At 51.0% G+C, this 16429-nt stretch overlaps 1 protein-coding gene across 4 annotated transcripts in view; it reads right to left on the reverse strand.

The window, feature by feature from the left end:
* Window positions 1–4123: 4123 nt before the first annotated feature.
* FAM20A (FAM20A golgi associated secretory pathway pseudokinase) overlaps window positions 4124–16429 on the reverse strand; it is a 33446-nt gene continuing 21140 nt past the window's right edge. Inside the window, exons 2-11 of one of the 4 annotated variants that reach the window (XM_059670115.1) lie at window positions 14085–14269; window positions 13402–13452; window positions 12095–12173; window positions 10873–10965; window positions 9993–10108; window positions 9358–9538; window positions 8434–8543; window positions 7594–7675; window positions 7121–7180; window positions 4124–4736 (exon numbers count right to left, since the gene is read on the reverse strand). In XM_059670115.1, coding sequence (XP_059526098.1) covers window positions 4472–4736; window positions 7121–7180; window positions 7594–7675; window positions 8434–8543; window positions 9358–9538; window positions 9993–10108; window positions 10873–10965; window positions 12095–12173; window positions 13402–13452; window positions 14085–14269 — 1222 coding nt within the window. In that variant the 3' untranslated portion in view covers window positions 4124–4471. The remainder of the gene's footprint in view (window positions 4737–7120; window positions 7181–7593; window positions 7676–8433; window positions 8544–9357; window positions 9539–9992; window positions 10109–10872; window positions 10966–12094; window positions 12174–13401; window positions 13453–14084; window positions 14270–16429) is intronic. The other 3 variants (XM_059670116.1, XM_059670117.1, XM_059670119.1) reach the window with 3 other exon arrangements.

The raw sequence follows: 16429 nt of genomic DNA on the forward strand, positions 1-16429 counted from the left end.
GACATTTCCTTTTCATTGAAGACTGGTTCTCTGGCTTTGGAACTTGCCCAGACTTAACAGGGAAACATTATTTCTGGTCAGCATACTCACCTTGGTTAAATTTAATAGCCACTTAGATATTGAGGTCTGTTTATATATTTTGCATATATAAAGTTTTGTTTATGAGGAGTGACTTAATTAGGTTGTACTCAGTATATTGTTATTAATTTCTTTATGTCCGATGAGTTGGAGATGTGTTGTATTTTAGATCATCCTTTAATTAGAACTGCCTTGAATCATCTCCAAATTCAGTAATCCCTTCCATCAGCTTACTGGAGTGGAACCTTTAGAGTTACAACAGAGTACAGCTAAACATGTTCCTTAGGTTGCCCTGGCCAGGGTGGCTCAGTTGAGTGTCCTCCCATATGCCAAAAGGTCTGGTTTGATTTCCTATCTGGGCACATGCTGGGGTTCTGTCCCCGTGAAGGGAGTGCAGGAGGCAGCTGATCAATATTTCTCTTGCACTTTGATGTTTCTCTCTCTCCCTCTCTAAAATCAGTAAAAACAAACATTTAAATATATTTTTATTGATTTCGTAGAGGAAGAGAGAGGGAAAGAGAGACAGAAACATCAGTAATGAGAAAATCACTGATCAGCTGCCTGCTGCAGGCCCCACACTGGGGATCGAGCCCACAACCGGGGCATGTGCCTTGACTGGGAATCGAACCTCAACCTCCTGGCTCATAGGTCAATGCTCAACCACTGAACCACACTGGCTGGGCTTAAAACATATATATATATATATATATATAGAGAGAGAGAGAGAGAGAGAGAGGGAGGTATAGGTATAGGTATATATGTATATTTTTTAATGTTTCTAGGTTGACTGTACTAGTTTAATTCTCCTCTAAAACATTGGCTGATATAGAATTGGTTTTTCTTTTTAATGACTCAAATACCAACATTTTAAAATTGAAGTAGCATGATGTCGGTTTTCTTAATACTGCTGCATCTCCAGCCACAAATTAATAGCTGATCCCTTTTTGTAAAATAACCTTGAGAAGCAATGGCTAGGTCACCATTTAATATGTCCCCCAAGGTAGCTATCATAATAGTTATCAGTAAAGGCTGTAAATAGGAGAATTTAAAAGGGGGCATCATAAATCTCTTATTACTCTATGGAAATTTTACATGGAAATCAGTATTGTTGTGTACCTGTGGAGTTCGAATGTGCTTACCGACATAAGTTCAGAGCTGTGACTCAACTCTATTCTGTTGCCACTGTACCACAACCGCTATTGAATATAAGTCTTTATTTTGTGCAAGTCCTGCCAATTTAGCTTGATAGTTTTGTGATTTTATTTTTTATTTTTTAAAAATAGATATTTTGTTTTTTTTACAGAGAGGAAGGGGGAGAGATAGAAAGTTAGAAACATCGATCAGCTGCCTCCTGCACATCTCCCACTGGGGATGTGCCCGCAACCCAGGTACATGCCCTTGACCTGAATCGAACCTGGGACCCTTCAGTCCGCAGGCTGACGCTCTATCCACTGAGCCAAACCGGTTTCAGCAGTTTTGTGATTTTAAAGTCACCACTAGATGGAGAGCTTTTTTGGCATCTTTGTTAATCTCAAAGTGAGTTACAGTTGATTCTCATTCACAGATACTGTGCTTGTGAATTTTGTGTATTTGCCTACCTGCTAAAATTTATTTGTAACCCCCAAATCAATACTTGCAGCCCTTCAGTTATTTCCAGGCACACGCGGCGAAGAGCGAGTCTCCCTGCATGCGCCTAGGAGGAACAAGGCGACGCTCTGCTTTTCATTGCCATCATACTATTATCAGATGTCTTTTTCATGCTCTTCGGTATTTAGTGCCACTTTTTTTGCATTTTTGTGCTTTCTATTGGTGATTTCGCTGTTTAAAATGGCCCCCGAATGTAGTGCTAGCCAGCATTCCTAAGTGCAAGGATGTGTGGTGTGCCTTATGAATAAAATAAGTATATTAAGTAAGCTTCTTTCAGGCATGAGTTACATACAGTGCTGTTTGCCACAAGTTCCGTGTTAATGAATCAACAGTACTATAAGGTTTCTTTAACACACTTAACACGTAAAGCAGGATTATGTATTGATTGATTGACAGAATAACCAGACACTCACGGAAACCTAAACCCTCATTTCCTCTAGGAGCAAACGGTCCAGTGTCCATTAATTTAGTGCCTGTGCTGACTCTGTAGACCATTAAACTGTCCCGAATAAGAGAATCAGCTGTACTTTTTACAATCTTCAAACTCAAATGTCCTCTAAACGCCTTTTCTCTGACAAGTCATGTGCTGTAGAATTCCCTTTCACGTTTTAGTTTGCTGTCAGCAGTAATGAGAACAACTTTTTACCTAGAGATGGGGGGATTTTGTGTCACAGGAAGCTGAACAATGGTCCAAAATGAATATGTTACAGGAACTTGAAAGTTCTAAGAAAAGAGTCTTGTTTTCTATTGTTTTTGACAAACGGTAGAGTCTTGGTTTGGTTATTAGTACAAACACAATGGAACGTTTAAGATAAGGGGATAGTTAGGGGTCTGGGTATTCTACACACTGCGGTCAAATTCCGTTCTCTCTGTAAAGTACACCTGAGTTTGTGCTGTAGGCCACTGGGACCCATGCATCGTCCTGGAAAGGCTGAGGTGGAGCTGCAGCTTACCTTCTGAGGCGCTGCCATTTGGAATCCAGGCCACTGGGCTGCTCTGGCAAGGTCTTTGCCTGAACATTTCTCTCCCTTCTGCGTTAATTACCCAGTCCCTCCTCCAAAGGGAATTACCGGCCTGAAGTAGGCAAACAGTTCATGAAGTGGGAATCCCTGGGCTATGGAAGTCTCTGCTTTAAGTTAAGGTTCCTCTAATAAAGAGTTGTTTTTAAGTAAAGAAATGCAGCTTCATAAACTGGGCGAGATTCTTGAGCTTCTGTATTACAGTGGAAAGAGCACTTTGGAAATTGAGACTTAAATCATGGAGTTGTGTGATTTTTGTTAATCTCAGCATAATTTTTCTTTGCTGTGCATTGGAAGCAGGGGCTTCTGTCTATGTTCGGGAGGATTGGAAACTGTTCATTCTCACACGGTAAGAGCTCAGCGAATGGGAGTGATGGAGACCAGGTTCAGGGCAGTGTGCTGTGGGGCAGCAGGGTGGGGCAGAAATTCCTTGCCATGTGCCTTATTGGGGCTGTCTGGACACATTGCAGAAGTCTTGGATGACTTTTTTAGTCTTGACCTTGTACCTTTAGTAACTTTTTTCTACCCACACCCTCCCACACACACACACACTTGTGCTGTATTTGAGCTCTTCCGATGTTTATCTGTGAGTTGACCTGATAGAACCAGGAGTTTTTACTTGTTGACTAACTGGCTACTCTATAGTATGAATACTTTCCTCTCATTTGTGTTTTCAGTCATGAATTATGGACTAAGAAACAGCCTCTTAACACAGGTGTTTCAGGCGTCAGCAAGTCAGGAGGGAGAAGGTAGAAGAGACAGGGAATCCTCAAAGTACCCACTTTTGAGGGAGGTTTGGGAAATAAACTTCAGATTGACTCCTTTATGAGAAAGTAGCCGAGAAGGGCATCTAGCATGCCAGAGCTCTCCAGTGGCCCCTGCTGCTCTTGGGGGCAGGCGGGGGCAGCTTCTGGATCTTGGAAGACTGGTTGGTGAGCTGTGCTAGGCCCTGGCTTTCTCCAGCCTCAGTCCAGCTTGTGAACCGGCTGGGCCCACTCCTATGCTGTCCCGCCTTCAAGACCACCCGTGTCCCTTCACTAAAATCCCTCCTGTGTTGGATGCTAGTTTGTCATACTTGTGTTATTTCAGTTGATACTTAAATAGTCTTAGATTGAAACATCCCTTTCCTGGTATTCTGAGCAAATCCCTGTTATTTTTACCTCTTGTAATGCCATTTCATAGAAATTACTTCAGAGGACCGGTCAGTAGTGATTCTCGTCCTCGGGTTGAGCCACAGTGATGGACTATAAGGAGAAAGTGTGAGGTCTACTTGGAACCTATGTGATAGTTTTAGATATTTTTGTTTGCTTGTGATAAGTCAGATGTTTTGTCTGGATTAGGAGTTACCCTCGTAGATACAATAAGGATCTGGAGGTCAGTTAGGTGTCCACTTGATGTCCTTTTATTTAATTTGTAACAATACTCTCTTCTGGGATTAAGGCTTCCATACCCTTCAAGTCTGACCTTGGATTCATCCAGATTTCCCAGTGGGCTCAGGTGGTGGTCTGCGGAGCCAGGGCAGTCAGTCCACTCGAGAAACAATGCACCAGGAAGGCAGGCCAGGGTCCCACTTCGGCTCTTTGAGGACCGTCCCAATGCCCTACCTGCTCCCTGAGCTCACAACCCAGGGCCTCCAGCTTGGGCCAGGGCACGTGAGGACGCAGAGGTCCACACTCGAGTCCACCGTGGCTGCAGGTGTCGTTTCTGCAGTTGGGCTCGTCCAGCCCCTACCTTGTCAGGTTAGCCTGGCCAGAGTCTGGGGCTGCCTGTTCTGCTGGGCCACTGGCTACGACACTCTGCTCTCCGTGGGCCGCTATGCACCCCTCCACGGTCCTTAGGATGACCTGGAGCCTCCGGTCCAGGGCGAGGAGGTGGGGCTCTGTGAGGATGGGGCTGAGCTGGTCCTCCAGCAGTGACTCCCGCATCACGTCACTGAGCCTGTAGTCAGCTTGGGCCAGCAGCTGCAGGTGCAAGAGTGTTTTCTTTTTTATCCTGGAAGGACACAGTCATAGGAACATAAGTGTAAAGAAAAGAACTCATCCTGAACTGACTTTCCCCACAAAAAAACTACTGTTGTGAGCCTCTCCCCCGATATCTTAAGCACATTTAAGTGAAAATCAGATAAAAAGGGAGTGAATAAAAGATGACCCAGTATTTCGCAGCCCTTTCCAATTGCCTTTTGGTCAAAGGCCTGCTGAGCTGTTTATACTGTAACTAGAAGCCCGGTGCACAAAAATTTGTGCACTCTGGGGGGAGGGGGGTCGCTCAGCCGGGCCTGTGCCCTCTTACAGTCTGGGACCCCTCGGGAGATAACAACCTGCTGGCTTAGGCCTGCTCCCGGGTGGCAGAGGGCAGGCCCAATCCCTAGGTGCAGCCCCTGGTCGGGCTCAGAGCAGGGCTGATTGGGGAGTTGGGGCGCCGCCCCCTGTCATGCACAGAGCAGGGCGATCGGGAGGTTGTGATGCCACCCTCAGTCATGCTCAGGGTAGGGCCGATTGGGGGGTTGGGGCACCGTCCCCTATCACGCTCAAGGCAGGGTCAATGGGGAGGTTGCGGCGCCACCCCGTCACGCACAGAGCAGGGCCCATCAGGGGGTTGGGGCGCCGCCACTCTCACACTCAGGGCAGGGCCAATGGGGAGGTTATGGCTCTACCCTGTCACACACAGAGCTGCAGGGCGATCAGGGGGTTGGGGAGCTCCCCCCTATCAGGCACAGAGCAGGGCTGATCAGGGGGTTGGGGCGCCTTCCCGTCACGAACAGAGCAGGGTGGATAGGGTAGTTGTGCCCCCCCCCCCCCATCACACACAGAGCCCCGGGGCGATCAGGGGGTTTGGGCACTGCCCCCTGTCACGATCCCGGTGCCGGGAGGCCTCGCGGCTCCGCTGATCCCGGTGCTGGGAGGCATATCACCCTTTTACTATATAGGGTAGAGGCCTGGTGCACGGGTGGGTGCTGGCTGGTTTGCCCTGAAGGGTGTCCTGGATCAGGGTGGGGGTCCCCACTGGGGTGCCTGGCCAGTCTGGGTGAGGGGCTAGAGGTGCTGTTTTCAGGGCTGTTTTCAGGCTGGGGGTGACTGAAGCTCCTAACTGCTCCTTTTTTTCTTTTTTTTTCTTTTTTATTCTGGGCCAGCTTTAGCTTTGAGGCTTGGCTCCAGCTCTTAGGCCTCCACTGCTGAAAGTAGGTTTCTGGCCTTTGCTTACAATGTTGCGATCCTGCTGGCTGAAGCCTGGCAGGGTTCTGGGGTTTTGTTTAGCTTCTATGTTTGTTACATAGTTGCTTGCAGCTCAGAGGCCTGCAGCGGCAGGCGCAGGCGGGGAACGTTGGAGTCCTCCGTCACTGAAGCAAGCAAGCCTCATGTTAGTTTCAAGCTGCCTGGCTGCCGGCTGCCATCTTGGCTGACAGTTAATTTGCATATTGCCCTGATTAGCCAATGGGAAGGGTAGCGGTCATACGCCAATTACCATGTTTCTCTTTTATTAGATAGGATAATTGTAATGCGATGCTGGACCTTACACATCTGACGTTGCTAAGAGAATCAGAAGAGATTTAAAGCTGCGAGAGGTTTCTAGTCGTGAAATGGTGAAGTTGGGCATCTCAGGAGCTCTAGGTTGTTTCTTGGCAACTTTACTTGGCCTCCAAGTTGTTTCTTGGCAACTTTACTTCTTGATGTGAGATTCTTTAATCCGAGGGGTGAAAATGGGGTAGGTGGAACTGACCTTGACTTTAGAATTCTGATTTCTTTTCATGTGGAAATCTGACTTGGACTCAGATGCAGCCTAATTGTCCAACTTTTGTCATAAACTGCTTGCCCTATTCAGGAAGGGAGGCAGGGAGGGGAGCACATCTAAACCTATAAAGAAAATTCCGGCTTCCTTCTGCGTTTTTCAGCTGGAAAGGAATGAGATGGTTTTGCTATGTGGGAGTCCTATCGTTCTGATGAGCTCTAACTGCAGCTGAGCGGCTGGACACTTCACAAGCCTACTGAGACCAGGACCAGAAGTAGTTGGAGATGCTCCAGAGAAACGGTGGCCAGGCGAAGGCCATGCTTCCTTTCCATCTGACAGCGTTTTACTCAGATGGTGGTCAAGTAGCAATATTTATGAGCTTCTATGAGTGCTAGGCGAAGCAGAAGTCTGATTACTCATATCAAAGACAGGCTCTGCCAAAGTGGGCTGAATATTAAAGTTAGTGAGTGAAAGGTTTAAAAAAAAAAGTCCTAATTCATTCCATGCTGAAAGATGAAAGCTCTGGAGATACTGGTAATTCCTGTCATTCCACCCACCCACGTCCAGACCAATGGAAGCAGAAAGAGCCTCAGCACGCGGTTGCGAGCAGGATAAAGTGCCGCAATGGTGCCCTTGAACTGAAAGCTCACCTGCAGCACTGGGAGAGAGGCGAGAGGATGGAGATTTCGTCATGGGAGTGTCGCCCAAACCTAGGAGGAGAACCAGCATTTCGTGAGTGGCAAGCAGACCTCCCTCCTCACTGTTTTTTCTCTCTTCTCTGCCTCAGCCTTCCTTTTGAAAGCACAGCTTAGGGTAAAGTGCCAGGGCTCATGGCAGCTGCCCCTCCAGCCCCTGTCCTCAATCAGCTCACAAAAGCCTTTGTCCAGATGTCCAAAAATGTTAAACCTAAGCAGTCATTCATCTATTCACCAACTACTGAGGGCCAGACACCGAGCATGAGCCACGTGCTCCGCCTCCGGGAGTGAGCCCTCAAGTAAAACCCTATGCAAAGCTCCCATCTGTTTCGCGAGCGCTCTCAGGGTAGAGGAGAAGCAAGGCGACCATAGAGCCCCTCAGCAGCTGCAAGGGCTGCAGCTGGGCGGGAGGAATGGGTGACACTTACCCTCTGGCATTGTCCAGGTGAATAAGGAACCCATCATCCCCAAATTTGGTGAACATCTCATAATGGTGACGGTCCATATTTCCTGTAGAGGAGGGAGGCATTGGAGCAAGGGACCATAGGCTGAGGAGTCGGAGGGCAGTTCAAACAAGAGCCTGAACCCAGGGCCACACTGTCATTTCCCCCAGTGATTAGGGACGTTGCCGAGGGAGAAGGAAACTAAACAAGCCAACACCCCCTAGTGTGCACTTTGCAAATCTAAGGCTTTCACTGTTGTTCTTCAAGCCCTTGGGCCTGGGACTCGAGTACTCTGCACCCATGTTGGCTTTCCTTCCTCACCTGAGCTCCTCACGGAGGCCCATTGGGAAAGCAGACACAGGCCGACTTCCCCAAGGGTGTGAGCGAGCCGGGCAGGTTCTGTAGGCCTTCAGGTCTGTGTGTGTGTGTGTGTGTGTGTGTGTGTGTGTGTGTGTGTACTGGCCGCCTTCCTAACAACTCTTCCTAACCATTCCAGGTGGGAGACCGAGGCCTTCCCCCTGCTACCTGTTCAGTGTGCACCCTCCTTTCCTCCCTGGTTTCGCCTCCCTTGGTCAAAGGGGTCAGTGACTTCAAACCTGAGGCCCGCTTGGGCCTGGCTTGTAGGCTGATACCCCTGCCTTTGGAGTGGCACCCCCTTTGAGGAGGGGAACATTCTAACTTCTGAGGCCCTGAGCGGTGTGGGGTTATTCAGGCTTCGTGGTCCAGGCTGTAACTGGTGCCCAAGGTCGGGGACAATCCCGGACCAGCAGCAGAACCCTGTGCTAGGAGCCCTGGGGCTGGGGGGCGGGGGGGGGGGGTACCTACCGATCAGGAAGTCGAAGATGGCCATGTCGATAACGTTGAGCAACCGGTCGCTGCTGTTGTACGGGTAAATCTGCTTCACTGTGTCACAGTACAGAGGATTGACCTCCCACCTGAGGGGGAGAACCAGTCCTGGGGCTGGAAAAGCCAAGATGGCAAGGTGTTGGGGGCCCTCCTCACACCTCCCCACCCCTCAAACCCCTGCCTCCCTAATCCTGTATGCACACTTGGTAGCTGGGTACATTCAGGTGGGCGCTAAGCAAAGACATGGGAGGCGCAGATTCCATGTGGTGAGAAGGTTCTGGGTCCTTTCAGGACATGTCTGAGCATGTGCTGTGCTGGACGCTGTACTGATGGCTAGGGCACCGTGTGCCAGGGGGAGATGCGGGCAGCAGGGGAACGCCTGGCTCCGCGTCCCTCCCTGCTGCTTCTGCAGCTCCTCTCAGACATTCCTCAGCCCCTGTTCATTCAGTCCGCTCATATGAACCGAGTGCCTACTATGTGCTAGGGCATGTGCTGAGCCCCAGGGATACACGATGGGTCCTTGGCTTCACGGGCAGACCAGGCGTGTCTCATGCGGGCTCCTCGTGTGCTGCTCTGTGTACAGCGGGTGTTGCACTGTGTTTTCAGAATCTGGCTATTTCTATAACCTCCCAGCTAGACAGCGGAGCTTCTTGACGGGGAGCCTGTGTCTTTCATTCCCGTATCCCCTAGCGCCTAAAGGTGGGTAGACAGTAGTCTCTTTGTAACTGAATAAATGAACTAAGGGAGAGAATGGACTCCGGCCAGCTGGTCCCAGGATCTATAAGGTGAGACGAAGGCTGAGGTAGCCTTTAGGGGTCCAAAAGCCAGGCTAGCTGTAAGTCCTTCCTGTGGGATTGTGGTCACTCTCAGGGGCTAGTGTGCATGGCCGGGGGCCCAACTCACTCCTCTTTTCCGGCCAGCGAGTAGGAGCGGATCCAGGGGTTGGGCACAGACAGCCTGGGGGCCAGGTTGAGGGACGGCAGGAACGCGGAGAGAGAGCCCTCTAGCAGGTGGGGGTTGCCACAGACGGCGTACTCGGTCTTGCACATGTATGGACACTTGGCGAAGAAGCACATGTTACTGGCTGGAGGATGGGGAGAGAGGAGGAGTAAGAGAAGTGTTAGGGAGGCAGACCATCTTCCTGTCCCCAGAGACCCATGGGAGGAAAGGGAACCCCTGAACTCATAGCTGGGGGAAAGGCGGCAGGAGGAAATACTGCCTTTTCCAGATGGTGGGTGCCAGTAAACTGCATCCTGTCCACAGGAGTAGAGTGTTCCTTGTCTGGATAACTCCTGATTCCAGGGAGGCCCACTGTAGTTGGGTGCCCGCCCAGGCTAGTTAGCATCTCAGGTTTGACTTTTTCCCACCCCCAGTTCCTCTTGTGAAGCTTGGGCAGACCAAGGAGGGAGTGTGGGATGGCGGCATACACCCATCCCAGTAATGGCCATGGCTACCGGCTGGACAGGCCACTGCTGAACGTACTGGTGGCCATGCTGGCCTACCGTGTCCTTAGACGATGGCTTTGGCCAGGACTCTACCTGGAGAGATAAAGAAAACGCTCTGCAGGATTTCATTCTTGGTGACCTCTAGGATTTCCTTGGTGACATTGACTAGCCTCCCCACTGTTGGTGGCACCCGTCGGAAGTCCAGGATCCTGAAAGAGGGGAGGGAGCCCTGTTCAGATGGGAGCGATGGTTGGGGAGTCAGATGGTCGCCTGTTAGAAGTGGACTGGCATTCCCAACCACACCCACCCGCGGGGGTCTCTGCAGTGCTGAGCTGACAGTGCCCAGGGCAACCCTACTTCAGAAGGTGTGGGAGAAAGGGCGGAAGAGGGACCCTCATTCCATCAAGTCTCCTGGGCTAACCCTCCCCGATCCAAGCTGTGTTCTAGGTCAGAGCTCATATGTCCACATGTGTATGAGTCGCCTGGGACCTTGTCCCTGTGCAGGCTCTGATTCAGTGGTCCAGGCTGAGATTCTGAATTTCTGAAAAGCTCCCGGGCGGTGACTGGCTTGCCAGTGCGCAGACCACACTGTGCGTGAGTCACAGGGACTGGGCAAATAGGAGCCGGGAGTTCAGGAACTTGTTTTCACCTCTTAAAATCACTACCTCAGGCTGCTTGGATAAATGGGGGTGGTGTATTTTCATTTTCAGATCTGGAAACTAGAGCAAAGGGCAACGTCATGCCCAAGATGGCAGCATGACCCGCCTGGCAGGGTTAGTTTTCTAAGTAGTTATTTCTGTTATCTGCACCATCTTTGTGTTTGTCAACCCAGGGGGCTGGGTGGGACATGCTGGGTCCAAAGGCATCATGGAAGGAAGACATTCCAGGGAGGTCCCCCCTGCATGTCTGCCCAGCGCCCCCTCTTGAGCTTGGCCCCTGCCATCAATGCCAGCTCCGCAGGGCCAGACCCTACCTGTCCAGGTGGAAAGCTGCAATCTCGGCATTGTGTCTCTGGAAGTCAATGAAGTAGAAGAAGTCGGCGGGCGTCTCTTCCTCTCGCTGCTGTCTGAAAAGAAGGGAGGAATCATGCCCTGGACGCGGGGCGCCGGAGGAGACAGCTGATAAGCATGACCACAGGGAACGGAAAAAGGCCTTTCGCTTTTCGTGTATGCACAGGGATTGCCTTAGCGCGGTTCTCAGGTTCTCTGGGCCTCGGGGTCCCCGGGGAGCTCCGGAACCATCCCACTGGACTCGGGCACCAGGATGTTGTTTCAAGGCTCCCCAAGAGATTCCCAGGAGCCGATCTACTGCAAACCCCTCCTTTAAGGGTGCGTTTGTCAAGGCAGTGCGGGGACTAGAACCAAGAGTCTGTAGTCAGTGCTCCTGCCAGGAGGCCCTGCCCCAGGCTCGTCTACTGAGCCACTCACTCCATGGGCCTCTCAACTGACTGGACGTTTGGAACCTAAATCCCTCTACTGGGTTCCCTCCTGGGGCCACTGTCTCCTGTACAGGTCACCTCCGGGGGGGGGAGGGGCCATAAACTTCAGGAGTCCCAGCCTGTGGGCTGCAGACCCCGGGGGCCAGGAATCTGTAGGTACACCAAGCTCTAGACGGTACGTATCTCGCCCACATTCTGCAAAATCTTAAAGGCAGTGTTTGCCTTGTAAATGAAGTGAAACTGATTTAAGAATATACTGACTTCACAGTAGCCTTTTTCATGGCCTAGTTTTTCAGTCAAAACAAGTATTGTGTGGAGTTCTATAACCGTTTTTGAGAGTCCTAGCCCTGGAAACAAGTGGGTGTGAATGACAGTGGTAGAGTGTTAACAATCCAGCTGCCTGGGTTTGAATCCTGGCTCCACTGTCTACAGCTGGGAGGTTGGGGCAAGCTGGCTTCTCCAAGCCTCAGTGTTGTCATCTGTAAAGTGGGCACTTGAACAGTTCTTGGCTCATAAGGTTATTGATGACCCAAAGACAATCATGAAATGTGTGTAGCACAGATGCTAGCAATGACCTGATAAGGTCTACCTCTTTTTTTAAAGTATCACCAAAAACAGTTCAGTGCGTGGGCAGATTGCCCAAAGGACAGTCTACAGGTGACTGGCTTGAAGACCTTAGGCCACTTTTACTAATTTTGGGTCAACACCCCGCAGAGCTGCCAAGGCTGGGTATGGAGGTGAGGAAGGCACCACTTACCTCATGGGTTTGAACATGGCCTTCCCGAAGTCTGAGAACCTCAGAACCAGCTTGAGGTGGACCCCACTGGGCTTCACAACTGTGAGGGGACAAGGGTGAGTTAACCATGCTTCTGGGACGAAGCTCGGGGCTGGGACCTTTGTTCATTCAATAAACCCAACTGATTTCTTCTCTAAGGACCAGAATTTGCTTTGTAAAGCCTGCAGGGTACATTCCATCGCATCAGGTCATGGAGAGGGTGCCAGCAGCTCAAGACAATACCTTCTCTGCTATTAGGGGAAAAGGGCAAACAATATAGGTTTCCCCAACAGACACAGCAAACCCCAAAGGACGTTTCCCTAAGAACTGCCACTGGTTCTGCTCCATTGGCACCTTTTAGATTCTGATGATGCCATCTGCTAACCTGCATTCGTGGACTAGTTTATCTACGTATCTTCCACGTCAAGACCAAACGGCTGAGACAGGGCTGGGTGAACAAGGCACCTAAGATGCACTCACAGGACCCTGCCAGTGAGAGCGCCCTCCTCATGTGTCCAGTCCTGGGCACAGCCCTCACCCCACCCTGTCCCCACCCTGCTGTGAGCCGTGGTAGGGTCTGCACGCTGTCTATGCTCTATAATATGGCAAATGGCAGGTGTTAAAGAAAAGGGAAGTCCTGGGCCCCACAAACCTCTGTCTTTCAAACCTTTAACACGTCACGACACACATGGAAATGTCTGATGTGTGTTCGGTATATTGAGGTAAATGGATGAGGCTGCTCCTGGCCGGTGACTGCTCTAGGGCCTTGGTGTCCAGGCCTGGCCTGGCCACTCTGAGGGCTGTGCCAGGGTCCAGGTACATCTATACCCAATTCATGACCCCCTGGGAGGGGCCTGTGCTGCATCTCATGCCTCTCTCTCTGATCGTATTCATCAGTGAGGGGGTCTCAGCCTCGGCTGCATTAGAATCACTAGGAACGGTTTTAAAATGCTGATGCCCGGGCCTCTGCCTGTGGAGCTCCCAGGGGACTCTAATAAGTGCCTGGGGTTGAGACCACTGTCCTGCACAATTGCCTCTTAAACCTGAAAGGCACGCCAATCCCGATGAAGCTGGTCCCCGGATCACGCACTGACCAGCAGGGACCTACACACCAGCCCCCCTTAAAGGGTTTTTCCGTCACGTGGGTGGGCAGGGAGAAATGCTGGCTGCTCAGGGCCTAGGCAGAGTCCCGCCCCTTCAAGTCCCAACCAGGACCCCACAGAGGGCTCCCAGGGTTCACACAGCTGTGACGGCTGTGACGTGGAGGGCGGCAGGGCCCGCTCACTTACTCTGGGTGCAGTCACACGCCCCAAGCAAGGCTTTCTCGTCCTGACTGTAATCTGTGAAAGAGAAGGGCGGGAAGAGCGTTCAGCCATGTGTAGGGGCGCCAGCAACACGGGGCTCTGGACTCACGAAGGGGGACGCTGAGGCAGCCAGGGGCATCGCCCGGAGCCCCTGTTGGCTGTAGTCGTGCCCAGCTCCATCCAGCCCCATGCTCGCTGGCCCTTCCATCGGCAGGCCTAGCGCCTGTCTGGGAAACTGGTGCTGGTTTTGTCTCTGCTAACCACCCGCTCTGTCACGTAGACACGTCGTGCCTGGCCGCACAGACCTGAGACAGCAGGCCTGTCGGAACCCCCACTCCAGCCCTGGTCCCTGGCCGAGTTGTGCATCCTCTCTGAGTCTCAGTTCTCCCATCAGCAAAATGGCAGTGAGGGGTCCACGCCATAAGGTCCCTGATACGAGAGGGTTGCCGGGCGGAAAGGGAGCACTCGCTAAAGGGGAGCCATCACGTTTCTTAAAGTGGATGGAACACCTCCTCATGCCTCCCTGTGGGTTGTGAGGAGGGTGTGTGTGTGTGTGTGGTTTTCTGCCCATCAGGAGTCAGAGACAACCCTTTGCTTTCCACCCCAGAGCCTGGCTGGTTTACCAGCCCCTGGGGGACACTCGGTCCCTGCCTGATCCTGGGCCTCACCAGCACTGATGGTGGGAAAGTGCCTCATGTCGCGGAGCAGTTTGCTGACGACAGGACTGGATCGGGGGTACAGCCCGTGGCGGCTGATTCCCAGGTGGAACTGGAGCCAGCTGGCCTCGAGTCGGAGCTGCACTGGGGGGTCCAGGGAAGTGAGGTTCAGCTGCTCTCTGTATATCTTGTGTCGTCTGAAAGAGCAGGAGAGTTGGTTTTATTTAAATAGGAGACGCAAGAATGCAAAGACCCGCTGAAATATTCATTCAACAGGGGCATTAAGCACCTACCATGGGGGTGGGGGGGATCAGCCACACGGTCCTTCCTTGCCCTCAGCTTACAGTCTAGTGAGCAAAGCAGGCAAGCAAGTCACACAATACCATGCATAACACACAAACACCTAACACAAACTGTGACGAAGCTTGTGAAGGAAACGGGCAGGTGGTTAAAAGTGAAATTAGGGACCTCGGAGAACCTGGGATCTCAGGCAGCGGTCCTGAGCCTCTCCGTGCACGTTTCCATTAACAAGTCTGTAAAATATTTCCCAATATTTTCTGACCTAAGGAGTCAGGGAGAGAAGGTAACTGGTGGGAATGAAAAGACCAGAGGGTGAGGGGCCTCACCTAGAGCCGGAAGCTGAGTTAGATTAATTACTACGTCGCCTAGGAAAAGAAGAATTAACGGTCCATTTACTGTTTGTCCTGCCAGGATAAAAAGAACAAAGTGAAAAGCAAGGCCACTGCCATTGAGAGGCGTGGAGTCTAGTTTGGGGGACAAGTTGTATGTCTAGGACATGATCAGGGCAACATATAAGGCAGTCGTTTGGACGAACACGCCTTCACAGTTTTGAGGAAGGAAAGAGGATTGCGTGGCAAGCAGTCAGAGGAAGATGACGGCGGAAGGAGGCGGACTTCGGCGGGATTCAGTGGGTGGTGGGGTTAGGGTGGAAGAGGAGCTGTGGAGGTGCTCTTGGATTAGGGACCATCGGAGCACTAGGCAGGCAGGCAAGGACAGGCAGGCAGGCAAGGACAGGCAGGCAGGCAAGGACAGGCGTACCTGGGGGTTAGAGAGGAAGCTGAGTCAATCAATGGTTGAGAAAAGATGGAAGCCTTCTGGTTGGTAAGAAGGCACATTAGCAGGATGTCACCTGGCTGGGCCGAGCTGATTACGGGTCAGGGTTGGGGTGTTCCTACACAGGCGTTTTCTCCAACTCTGATGCCACACCCCCAGGCCTGTGATGGAGCGACTGGCCAATCAAACAGGGCCGATATTCTTTTTTTTTTTTTTTTTTTATTGCTTAAAGTATTACAAAGGGTATTACATATGTATCCATTTTATCCCCCCGCCCTAGACAGTCCCCTAGCCTCCCCTATCACCCAGTGTCTTATGTCCATTGGTTATGCTTATATGCATGCATACAAGTCCTTTAGTTGATCTCTTACCCCCCTACCTCCTGCCCCCCAACCCTCCCCGGCCTTCCCGCTGCAGCTCGACAATCTGTTTGAGGCAGCTCTGCCTCTGTATCTATTATTGTTCAAAAGTTTATAATGGTCTCTATTGTCCACGAATGAGTGAGATCATGTGGTATTTTTCCTTTATTGACTGGCTTATTTCACTTAGCATAATGCTCTCCAGTTCCATCCATGACGTTGCAAATGGTAAGAGTTCCTTCCTTTTTACAGCAGCATAGTATTCCATCGTGTAGATGTACCACAGTTTTCTAATCCATTCATCTACTGATGGGCACTTAGGCTGTTTCCAGATCTTAGCTATGGTGAATTGTGCTGCTATGAACATAGGGGTGCATATTCTTGAGGGCCGATATTCTTAGAGTGTTCAATTTCCTTATTGGTGAAAAGCTTTCCAAATTACCTCTATATTAAATGTAGACGTGTTATGCAGGAGAAAGCAATATCCACAATCGTTTTTAAGATAAAACCCCAATTCTCAAAGAAAATTTCACTTGGTCACCCCAGACTGTATGTCAGAGAATCCAGACCCTCGGGAGCAGAGGGCGTTTTGATTCTGCACTGCCCCCTAGTGGAAGCGTTGGGGGAGTGCTGAGTACCAACTTGGGTCACTGAGTTCAGGTCCAACATACAACTGAGCTGACAATCACCTTATCTCCCACCCCCTCACCCCACCCCCATGTGAATAAAGTAACCGCATGACTGTCCTTTGTGGGGTTTCCTGTCCGGGTGGAAGTCAGCTGTCCTGAGGAAGATGCACACGTTTACAAGGTATTCACATCCATGGTGAATGACACCTGGTAGCTTTTGGTCCCGGCTTTCTCTCAGTACCTGCTCCAGGTCCCCTGGCAGCCTCTTGGCATTTCTACTTTTGGGGACTTTCAC

This window comes from Myotis daubentonii, chromosome 16 (assembly GCF_963259705.1).
Source record: "Myotis daubentonii chromosome 16, mMyoDau2.1, whole genome shotgun sequence".
Classification (NCBI taxonomy): Eukaryota; Metazoa; Chordata; class Mammalia; order Chiroptera; family Vespertilionidae; genus Myotis; species Myotis daubentonii.